Here is a 12,489-nt window from a genome sequence, read left to right as displayed (position 1 = left end):
AGGATGTGGAGTCCTAGAGGCCAGATCTTGGTAGACCATGGCTAGGATTATAGAATTTACCCTTATAATAAAGGAAGCATTGAAAGATATTAAACAAGGGAAAGAAGGAATGAGATTTTTGTCCTAAAAAGGTCACCTGGTCTACAGTATGGGGAATGTAAGATGGTGCTATAAATGGATGGGAGAGACTAGAGTAAGGGGGATAAGAAACTATATTCTAGTCTAATCATGTGTGAGAAAAAAGATGACATAATTTGAAGTAAAGAATAAGAACATAGGTTTCAGATATATCTATGGTAACATAGATAGCATTGATATACTGACAGGTTGAGTTGTTGGATGAGGGAATGAAGAGAGAAATTAAGGTTAAAACTCAAGAGTTTTGGCACCGACAGTTGGGTGGATGGGTGACATTCACTGTGATAGGGAGTACAGCAGCTTTTAAAGGCTTTGCAAAAAGCTGATGTGTCTGGTTTGAGATGCCCGTGTAACTTCGAAATGGATCTATACATTTGGCATTTGGATATACAATTGGCACTTGGATATACAATTTAGGTCTGATGTTCAGATGAGAGAGCTGAGCTATAGGCATAATTTGGGGCTTGTCAGGTCATAGATTATAATTAAAATAGTTGGTATGGGTAAGACTGGATTATATAAACGGAAGACAGATAGTTAGGTTTTGAGAGGAAAGAGGAAGGGAACAGAGGGGAAAAGGTAAGACTTAGAAGCTAATTTGGATGATAAAGTGGTTTATTCCAGTTTCTTAAGTTGTATGTATATAATTTGCTTAAGTACACTGGGTTAAGAAGTCGTATTGAAGATTGAGAGTCAGGAGATGTGGCCTCTAGGTTTTGCTTTGCCAAGTACTGTCGAGTCACATGGTCTCCTGGCTTCGGTTCTCATATGTATGAAAAAGTATATTCTCTTGTATAAACCTCAGTGTTCCTCATATATCTCTAAAATTTCATGATTGAGTTCCTACATGAAGGTATGAAAAATTTAAAGAATGAAATACAAAACTTTATCTAAAATGAGGTCACTTTATGTAAAAGATAAGTTTAAGAAAAAAAGGAGGAAAAAGGAAACCAAAATGCTCCCATTTGGTTGTTTTGGGCAGCAGACTGCTGCATATTTTTTTCCCTCTTCATATTTCTAATTTTTTAAATAGTGTGTATTTTATGCATTTTGTCTTAAGTAAGAATTAAATATTGATAAACTACATATAAGGAGATCATATAAGAGAATTCAGAAATTGAAACATAATGAACATTCATTTTTTTGCTACCAATGTATCAGTCCACCAATCCTTGTAAAACTTTGTAATTCCAATTAATTATTTTGAGCCTATACATTGAAAAATAGGGTAGGGAATGTAGGTTGCTATTGATTCATAGCTGCCATCACTTCTCCTTGTGACAAATGACAATTAACTGTTTAGATGGGGATTTTTTGTCAAGGTAGATGTGAAATTGTGGAATTTCCAATCCTACTTACAAAGATAATGTTTTAAGAAAAATGCAGTTTCATTTCTCTTTCACTAGGATAGCTAGAATTTTTATTATTGCTGTTAGTATTCTGCCAAATGGAGAGCTCCTTAAAAATTATTTTCCAAACAAAAAAATGATTTCTAGTTTGGAAACTAGGAAATGTTACAGTTTGATTAGTTTCCTTGAGATTTATGCACTTTCTTTTAAATATCACTTAAAGCTTTTCCTGATTGTAATGAAAGGAAGGACTGTGTCTGTCTTGTTCATCCTTGTGTCCACAGTGCCCAGCATACATTCCTCCCAGTAGTGGATGTTCCTAAAATTTTGTTCAATGAATGAAAAAAAGATTCTTAATTACTTGTGGGCATATGGATTAGTAAATAACTTGTAGCTCATATGATCAGTTCTATATATTTGCTTCAAAGATTTCAGTACTATAGACTTAAGTAACTGTAGTAAAAATAAAATATGATCTCAATATCATTGGTTATTAACAAATCAAAATAATAATCCTAGATCATTGGTTATTAACAAATCAAACTAATAATCATATGCTTGAAGTATCTATTAGTGGCGATGCAACATAGTTATCTAAAGTGGTCTCTGGGAGAAGGATCATGAGTGAGTGTTTATGATAATGGAGCCATTAAATTATGAGAAGTTTTAAATTTTGAGTTCTTTTTCAAGTTTATTTGAGGGTAACAGTGTCAACAAACCTAAGACTATAAGGAGAATAAGACCTAAGAGCGCCAATATGGAGCACTGTAAATTTACTGTTAGTCATTTAGACGTGTGTACAGCATTGTGTGCTGTTTCTGTTGCTGACTCTAAGTGCACTCTGTCGTGTTAACAAGGTACAGTGATCTCCCAGTCAGGATGGGAGCGCAGAGGTTGTGGTTGGTATACAGTTCTCAGTTTCTGCTACTTGCTTAACTTTCACTGTAAACGTTTTGTTTGAAAAGATCCAGAATGCTGTCTCAGAAAATTATTTTCCCAAAACAAATTAGGATGAAAAATTTGAAAAACATGAAAAGAAACCAACTAAGAAAAGCAAGCTTCAGAGTTAGAGCACTTTTATTGCTTAGCAATATATAGTTTTGCACTTTGATTTAATCAGCCTACGTATCATTGTTATTTTCATACTTCTAGGGTAGATATATTTTTAATAACATACAGAGTAACTTTGTAGATGACTATATCCGTAATCCTTTTTAGAAAAACGTGCCATTGCATTTTATTTGAAAATTATATAATCATGAAATTAGCAATCTGTATATTTTAAACTTTAAAATTGTCTTTTCTCCTTGGATACTTTCTTTTCTGTGAAACCTCGTGGTTCTAGAGTTTCATAGGTGATAACAACTTTGGTTCTTACTTGTTACAGACCCAGTTATACATGCATCTGACAAACTACTCTGTGAACAAGCATAATGAACATTTTGAAAGGGATGAAACTGAAAACAAAGGCAGCAAACGTTCCATCAAATGGTTTACAGAATTCCTACAAGCAAATCAGCATGATGTTGCTAAGTTTTGGAGTGATATTTCAGTAAGATTGTACCATTTTATAATTTTAATTGTCTCTCTCTCCTCATATTACCTGAAAGGATCATCAACCATTTTAAATAAAGAACCGATTATATTAGATTGGGCAGATGTAGTGTATTTTAATGAAGAAAGTGAAGTGTGTCATAAGTAGATAAGTAGTACTAATAGATAAGTAGTATTTTTACTGCTCATGATTGGAAAGGAAATTTTAAGTGGAGGCCAAAGCATAAATTGGGCTTCCCTGGTAGCTCAGCTGGTAAAGAATCTGCCTGCAATACAGGAAACCCTGGCTCTATTCCTGGATTGGGAAGATCTGCTGGAGAAGCGATAGGCTACCTACTTCAGTATTCTTGGTCTTGCCTGGTGGCTGCAATGAGGAAGACCCTGGGTTTGATCCCTGGTTTGGGATGATGCCCTGGAGAAGGGAATGGCTACCCACTCCTGTATTATGGCCTGGAGAATTCCATGGACAGAGGAGCCTGGCAACCTACAGTCCATGGGGTCCCAAAGGGTTGGCACAACTGAGCAACTTTCACTTTCCAAAGCATAAGTCAAGGCATGGAGCTATGAGAATAGTTAAAAGAGGTCCAGATTAGCACATATTGTATTTGTGGGAGATTCATGAGGACTTAGGATAATATATGTGAAGACTAAGTTTTAGTTCTGAAAAGCAAGGCTTAACTTGGTAGACATTATGGATTCATTTAGTTTTAAGTGAAGAGAGTAATAATGCCAAAGGCCATGACTTTAAAAGATAAATCTGAGAATGAGTGCTAGATGGGCTAGAGTGAAGACCAAGAGTAGATAGAGGAGGGCACTTGAGAGTAGCTCAAGTGAAAAGGATGGTCTGAATTGAAAGAGGTGACAATGAGGTGGACCTTAGAGATGACCTGAATGTTCAGAATGGGGAGGTGGGATAGAAGTATTCAGAGATTCCTCTGTAGTTCTAAGGAATAATTATTAGGCAAATGGGTGTGGCATTGTTTGAAATAGAATAGAAAGAAATTTATGGTGAGAAGAAGATGTAGAGCTTAGTTTTGCAGATGAGAGAAAAAGAGTTCTCTCTATATATTTATTTGTTCATTTATTCAGTAAACATTTGCTGAAGCTGTACTATAAGCCTGTCTCTGGCTGTTAATTTGAAGATACACAAGATACAACTCCAAGCCTCAAGAATCTGGTAGGAAAAAGCTGCAAATAAATTGTTAATGAAATGCAGTGTATCAAGTACAAAAATATAGGCATACATTGGATTTGTGGGGATATAGATTAAGATCACATATAGTAGCCTGTATATTATAGAGGGTATAGATGGAGTATAGTGTAGATGGAGATAGGAAGAGGACTTCCTGGAGGAATTAACACCTGAATCAAGTTTTTAAAAGTCCACTAGGCTACGATGGATTTTACTTTAGATACATTGAACTTGAAATTCTCTCTCAGGTAGAAAAGGAGACAGTTAACAGTGTATGTATGGGGTGAAATTCATAACTAAAGCCATGGCAGGGGATGCAATTCCAAATGGTAATGGTTGAGAGAGAAAAGGAAACACATATGAGAAGATAACCTTTATGAGAAGGAAACACATATGAGAAGATAAAAACAGACCCTTTTATTAATCTTAACAGAAATATTAAATTTATAGTTAGAGGAGTATGTCTACGGAAAATACTTAATGTGATGAGGGCTATACAATTCGATGTTGCTTTCCTTCGGGGACAAATGACATATATTTATATAAAGGTATCATGGAAAATGGACATGGAAATTCACTGTTGGTTGAACTCAATTCTCTTGAGAAAATCAGAGAAAACGTCAGCATCATTATAGTTCTTCCTTTTCTGGATGTTTTGTTGGTTGTTTCTTTCTAAATCTTTTCTGTGTCATAGAATGTAAACCCAAAGGTCCTTAGGTGTCAGACAGGTAAAAAGGCGTGAAGTAATCTGGATAGAAGAAAATAGGGATGCTTAGAACAGTGGTAATTTGAAGAGTATGTGAGGTCTAAGGGAGATAGACACTACTCAGCACCAGCTTATTGGTGCCTTGTGGCATTTTGGGCCACAATTCTCCTAATTTGTCAGTAGCTACCATAAGTCTCCTGACTCATAAACGTTGGCAGCAGATTCAAATTTTTTAGAAATTTAGCGGTGCCTTCAAATTTTGAAGTTTGTCACTTGGATTTGGTCAAATTCTTACCAATTTGTTAACTTTTTATTGTATCTTCCCGAGAGACTAAATACATCCAAACAAGAAACTTGATTCCAACAATGCTGTTTGTTTGTCTGTGTATTTTATAGGCCAGTTTTTTTGAAATTCCAAAAATATTCTCATAGTGATAGTTTACTATCTTGTGGGTCAGAAGCATCAAATGGCTGAAATTTGTAATTTTGGAAAATAACTCATTGATGGTAAATCCTACTTTGTGATACCTGGATGATTTAGTGAATGGGTTGTTTGATGATTAGCTCAGAGACCCAAGTTTTAGACATGCTCTGGTATTCTTTTTTCTTTACTAAATTCTTCACTTTGATTCTTCAGGGAAGTCTTTGTGAAAAGGTGGAACCTGTTGGGTTGTCTTGGTGAGGAATATACAGAGAGTCAATCAGAGAGAAAAATGATTCCCATTAGCTTTACAGACATTGGTTTTAAGTGTTACTTTCCCCACATAATTGAATTAGGAGTACAACTAATACTAATGAGTATGGAAATTAACTTTTCAGTTAGAGTCTAGAATATAATTTTCAGATATGACCTGAACATAGTAATTGTGCTCTGACCCATTTCATGATCTTTTCTATGAATGGATAAATTTTGCCTATATTAGTTACATATTATCTTATAAATAACCAATTAATAAATAATAGACTGATAGCTTCCAAGTACTTTCCTACAATTATCCTGTCAAACTGACTGTATTTATGTAATTATTTTAAAATTTCCCTTCTTTATTAAGAATTGCATATACCTACAGATATCTTCTTAAGATCAATCAATGGGATAATATAAAAAGAATGACAAGAGAAAGTGGAGAGGGCAATTGTGCAGTAAATTTTTATCTTAATAGTTTACAAATTTCATGAATTTAACTTAGAACTTTTTTCAGTGACCACTTTATTGATGGTAATTTTTCTAAGAAGTAGCTGTCTGTATATGAAAACTAACATTCATCAATACTCTCTATGTGTGCTTTTGTGCTGGTCAAGAATGAATAAGAAATCAAGAGAAAATCAGGCCATGAAGGTTAAAAATGACTAAAACCATTCATAAAATCATCCTTACTGAATGCTTTTTATATACTTTAGGTAAAAATAAAAAAAAATCATCAATACTGGAAATTCTTAGAAGCATTAGTAGAATTTGTGTTTGATTATGTCATTCCTGACTTCACATATACATGCAATCTTGTCTTTACATTCTTGAAAATATGTTGTTTTTTATGTAGAAAAAAACACAGATTTGCAATTCAGAGTCTAAGTATTCATTCCCACCTCCTCACCCCCAGCATGTCTTATTTCACATAGACAATTATTAGCCAAAGTTTTAACTTTTTTCCCTAGTCAAGTAGTTTCAATAATATCTCAAAATTTATGTAAAGTAGTCTTTTCTCTTTTATCTCCATATCTGTGGTGCTATTAATACCATAAATTTGTTATTTTGAATAAAATTTCTGAGAACAGCCTTACAGGGCATCTCTGATAGACCCAAATAATCTGTGTTGGGATTCTGGGTAACAGTGAAATTAACTTTGTATTCCATTTTTTATATCATATAATCAGTGCTGCTTCTCCAGGCAGTGGAATATTTGTGACTAACCAGACATATGAAGTGGAGTTCTAGAAGAATGAAGGATAAACATAGCAATAGTATTTAAGTTGCTTACCCCTCTTGAAGATTTACTCTGTTCTAGGCACTATGGAGAAGGGGACAACAGAGGATGAGATGGTTGGATGGCATCACCGACTCAATGGACATGAGTTTGGGTTGACTCCAGGAGTTGGTGATGGAAAGGGAGGCCTGGCGTGCTGTGGTTCATGGGGTCGCAAAGAGTCGGACACGACTGAGCGACTGAACTGAACTGAACTGAGGCACTATGCTAAGCATTTCACATGGAGTCTCATTTTTTCCTTCCATCAGTCTTTTAAAAGCCGGTATTATTACTATTATTGCCAGTTTACATTTGGGAAGAATGAGACTCACAAAGTTTAAGCAACATGACTGGGGTTGCACATCCAGCAAGTAGAAAAGCCTGGAATAACCCAGAAAGTCTGACTTTGGAGCCAGATTCTTAATTGCCATACAATATTGCCTATATTGAATAGTTCAGTTCAGTTGCTCAGTCATGTCCGTCTCTTTGTGACCCCATGGACTGCAGCACACCAGGACTCCCTGTCCATCACCAACTCCTGGAGTTTACTCAAGCTCGTGTCCATTGAGTCGGTGAGGCCATCCAACCATCTCACCCTCTGTCGTCCCCTTCTCCTCCTTCCCTTAATCTTTCCCAACATCAGGGTCTTTTCAAATGAGTCAGTTCTTTGCACCAGGTGGCCAAAGTACTGGAGTTTCAGCTTCAACATCAGTCCTTCTGATGAATATTCAGGACTGATTTCCTTTAGGATGGACTGGTTGGATCTCCTTGCTGTCCACGGGACTCTGAAGAGTCGTCTCCAATACCACAGTTCAAAAGCATCAATTCTTCAGCGCTCAGCTTTCTTTATAGTCCAACTCTCACATCCATACATGACTACTGGAAAAACCATAGCTTTGAGTAGATGGACCTTTGTTGGCAAAGTAATGTCTCTGCTTTTTAATATGCTGTCTACCTGTAGAGAGGCGCTTAAAAAGAATATATTCTAAGCAAAAACCAGGGGGACAGCTTTTATGCAATCCATAGCTTGTTCTCAGACTTCAGTAAACCAACTTTTTCTTTTATTAGCATTAGTAACTCACCCTAGTCATGTTATGTGTCCTCACAGAAAATGTTGATTGTTCGTTGATTGGCATTACTCTGATCTCAGATAAACATTTTGAACTACAAAATCATCACTGCATGGAGAAACCCACCTCTGCCAAATTTTGTCCTCTTGGCCTTTCAGCCTTTCTCTGAATGGAGATTCTATAATGTTGTTTGTGAAATAGTTATTCTCCTTGGAATTTTTTTTTCCCTCCCATCCCCTCCCCTTTTGTATGGGTTTCTGAGAAGGTGCACTTATGATCCTAGCTTACCTATTTAACAAATTCAAGCCACATTCATAAACTTTTATTTTGTTTGTTCACAAATGATTTTCAGCATTTACTAAATGCCAGGCACTATTGTAAGGACTGGGAATGGGGTTGTAAATGATACAAAGACTCTGTTCTAAAAAAAAAGAAAAAAGATCAGCCGGGCCTATGCTGTGTAGTGACACAGTAAGGAATAATGTTTGGGTGCCTACTTTTGACTCAGGTGTCAGGGAAAGACTCTCTGAATATCAGGGAGCCAGACATTGAATTACTGAGAGAAGAGGGAGAGGGAGAGGGATCAGCTAGTGCCAGAAGCCTAGAGAAGGAGAGCATGCCTGGACCACAGTGGGCAGGGCGTGAGTTGGGTGAAATACAGTCTGAGCAACAGTAGGGATAAGATAACGATAGTTTCGTGAACCTGGCCTGGATGCTACTTCATAAATCCAGGCCTTGTTTCCATGTATATAAATGAGACAATAAGAAATAAAGCTTTTCATTTTTTTTTTTTTATCACAATCCTTATAGGAATTGGTGGTGAAGACTCTGATTGTAGCAGAACCTCACGTCCTACATGCCTATCGAATGTGCAGACCTGGTCAACCTCCAGGAAGTGAAAGTGTCTGCTTTGAAGTCCTGGGATTTGATATTTTGTTGGATAGAAAACTAAAGCCATGGCTTCTGGAGGTAAGGTGTTTCTTTAAGAAGAAAGAGAAATGAGTACTGTTATTTCATTCATTGAGAATAAAGAGGCCTGAGTGGAGTCTGTTGGAGGAAGAGAATGAGAATTCAAGGAATACATTTGCTAGAGTGGATCAATGTTTTTGATCTTGCTTTTCCCATATCAGCATTGGGTGAATTTCTAGGCTGGGCATTTTGCATATATGCATGGATTTGCTGTTACTGATTTGAGGTCTACTTACTCTACTGTTTTCTCAGCCTCACAGATCTACCACCTCATGACTTCAGGATGTTGTGTTTCTTCTGTGTGGGTGCTTGGGCTGCTGGACTGTAGCTCCTGGGCTTCAGTGCCCTTCCCCTTCAAACTCTCCTAGAGGAGAGAGGCTCCAGTTAGCTCATTAATCTTAGTTAATACCTAACACACTGGGTAACATGAATTATTCAAGACCGTATTATGTGCCTAGGGCTCCCCTCATGTCTAGCTTGTCAGCTGTGCTTTTGGATTGGTTTTCTGCCAGTCTTTGTGGTTAGAGTCATCATTATTTTTCTTCCATTATAAAAGGTCACTTAACATTTAGAAAATACAGAATAATATAAAGGAAAAATAAAAATGATCTGTTTAAGATTTTTTTACCTTTCTTTTCTGTCATGTTTTTATTATATATAGAAGAAACCTAAGAAGTCATGTGGTCCTAGAGTACCCCAACCAGTACACCTGGTTCTGATCATTAAGCTCCATTGTCACAGATCGCAGGGCCACAAAATACTGTGTTTAGGAAAATAGCACCTATCTAAACACTTAGTATGGAGAAGGCAATGGCACCCCACTCCAGTACTCTTGCCTGGAAGATCCCATGGGCGGAGGAGCCTGGTAGGCTGCAGTCCATGGGGTCGCTAAGAGTCAGATAGGACTGAGCGACTTCACTTTCACTTTTCACTTTCCTGCATTGGAGAAGGAAATGGCAGCCCACTCCAGTATTCTTGCCTGGAGAATCCCAGGGACGGGGGAGCCTGGTGGGCTGCCGTCTGTGGGGTTGCACAGAGTCGGACACGACTGAAGCGACTTAGCAGCAGCAGCAGCAGCAAACAGTATACTAGATTGCTTATATTTTAAGGACTATATTATTATAGAAGATATCATCATCAACTACCTTTAAGTTGATTACCTTTTTTTTTTGTTAATGATTTAGAAATTAGAAGTTACATCTGTAATACCAAGGTTTTGGAAAGCAAATTGAATGAGTGATAGATGAAATCAAGACATTCAAAATATATTTTTAGGAAAGAACACTTCCAGTTTGAGGGCTCCTGCTTTCATGTGTGTGTTTGTTGAATCTACTGTGAACAAATAATGTGTATTATATTGCTAATCAAATACAATTCTGTCAGGTATTCAAATTATGCTCCTGGCTTGGATCCTAGAAATAAGATAAATGTGAAGAACTTTATGTATCCTTTTACTTCCTCTGTTCCTTGAATGTGAAAGCACTTGACTCTGAACAGTGGCCCTTCCTCTTAGTCCTGACATTTTCTTCTTTATTGATACCATTTTCTTATCTTACTTTCCTTTCCTGTTCTTTGTTGTTCAGTTGCTCAGTTGTATCCGACTCTTTGTGACCCCATGGACTGCAGCATACCAGGCTTCCCTGTCCCTTACCACCTCCTGGAGTTTGCTCAGATTCATGTCCATTGAGTTGGTGATGCTGTCTAACCATTTCACCCTCTGCTACCCTCTTCTCCTTTTGCCTTCAATCTTTCTTCCCAGCATCAGGGTCTTTTGCAGTGAGTCAGCTTTTTGCATCAGGTGGCCAAAGTGTTGGAGTTTCAACTTCCACATCAGCCCTTCCAATAAATATTCAGAGTTGATTTCCTTTAGGATTGACTGGTTTGATCTTCTTGCAGTCCAAGGGACTCTCAAGATCTTCTCCAGCATTACTATTTGAAAGTATCAATTCCTGTTCTTACCTGTATTTTTTTTTTGCCCTATACTTGTCTTTTAGCTTTGATGGGGTGGGAAAGAAGTGAAGGCATGTGCGTGAAATAGAACTGAAATGATAATAAGAAATAATGATTTTATACGTATTTTATTCACCTAATTTTAAAAGCATTTGCCTAACTGAAGCTGACTGTTGCTTGGTTAGATCAGAATTGACTGAATGGTTGAATTATGTATTTTTTAAAAGCTCAAAAATACATTGTTTGCATTCATATTTCTTCATACTTTATTTCCTCCATAACTTCCTGATCAACAAACCACTTAAAAAAAAACAACACCACAGTAACTTATTTTAATTTTATATTCATTGTTTCATCATTTTCAAATCAATCATAGCCCTTTAAAAAAACACCACAATAATAGGCAGCTGTGGGTACTGAACATGTATTATATCAAAACAGTTGAAAGAATCTGAGATCATAGTAGTGCGAATATACATTGTTAAAAACCTTTTGGCGCCATCAAGTGGAAGAAGGCAGAGGATGCCTCTGAGCACGTGATAACTTTTAGTTAACTTCATTAATCGCAGGCGATGATTCATAGTGGCAAATTACAGAGATTTTCAATCATAGAAAACATTTTTAGGGAAAAACATGGATATTAAGTGGAGTATAAATATACTTCTACTATGTTAAGTATCCTTAATTTGCAAATCATTGCACCAGATGGTGGAGATAAAAGAAAAATAAGAGAATACTTGTCCTGTTTTTGTAGGGGACTCAGTTATGTGTTTTATAATAATAATTGCAAGTATAAGTAGGAAACAGGAAGCAGAACAATGATTAATCTCTCTGTATACATGTGTATATTTGTGTGTTAAAAAAAAGTCTTTGCAAAGGAGTGAACACCTGGTCAGAGTACTTAAGGCTGTAGAGTGGGGAGGGGCCAGGGATTAGGAGAGCTGAGGTTGAGGCTGGGGTAAGTTATAGGCCAGAGGCAACAGCACTAATTTAGGAGCCCAGAAACTATTATGGAAACTTTCATCTGTGCATGAAATGATTGTGCTTATCTTGATAATAAAACTATGATTTGGACAGTTAATAAATATATTAATTTAATTTAATTCTTTCTATTGATTTTCCTTTTGTGTGCATTTACAAGCTGCTGTGCTTTAAGACTCTAACACTTGTGAGCTTTGTCTCTTTTACAGCCATGTTAGGAAATGAGAACAAAGAAGTCATCACATAGTAGAAGTTTGGCTGGATGGAGCCATAATTTTTGGCATTTCTTCTGTCTGCCATTTGTGGTTTTTCTTTTCTTTTCTTTTTTTCCTTTAAATTTCTCATAAAACTTAAAATCCAAAATGTTAATTAAGTTTTTCTACCTTTCCATATATTAGTTTATTTAGTATGTAGGCATATTTCTTCATAGACCAATTTCTTTCAAATGATAGTAGAGTGAAGAATCTGAAATAGATAAGAGAGAGGATTGTGATTGTATTGTATCAAGACCTCCCTTCCATCCTGGTGGAGGGATATGCCTGGCAGAATTCCAGGCTGCAAGTTTGAAACGAAATACTAAGATTTTCTATGCAGATAGATAACATTTCAGTGAACC

At 36.5% G+C, this 12,489-nt stretch overlaps 1 protein-coding gene across 11 annotated transcripts in view; it reads left to right on the top strand.

The window, feature by feature from the left end:
* The window catches only part of TTLL7 (tubulin tyrosine ligase like 7), a 147,924-nt gene that overhangs the window by 71,106 nt on the left and 64,329 nt on the right, over positions 1-12,489 (top strand). For all 11 annotated transcript variants that reach the window (XR_015160339.1, XR_015160341.1, XR_015160343.1 and 8 more), the window contains 2 exons: positions 2,875-3,039; positions 8,784-8,942. Coding sequence is in view for 6 of the 11 variants with exons in the window: in XM_086390773.1 (XP_086246899.1) it covers positions 2,875-3,039; positions 8,784-8,942 (324 nt within the window). In the remaining 5 variants the exon portion in view is untranslated. The remainder of the gene's footprint in view (positions 1-2,874; positions 3,040-8,783; positions 8,943-12,489) is intronic.

This window comes from Bos grunniens, chromosome 3 (assembly GCF_055505025.1).
Source record: "Bos grunniens cultivar Pamir isolate PY7600 chromosome 3, Bosgru_T2T1.0, whole genome shotgun sequence".
Classification (NCBI taxonomy): domain Eukaryota; kingdom Metazoa; phylum Chordata; class Mammalia; order Artiodactyla; family Bovidae; genus Bos; species Bos grunniens.
This window is presented reverse-complemented; position numbering and strand designations above follow the sequence as displayed.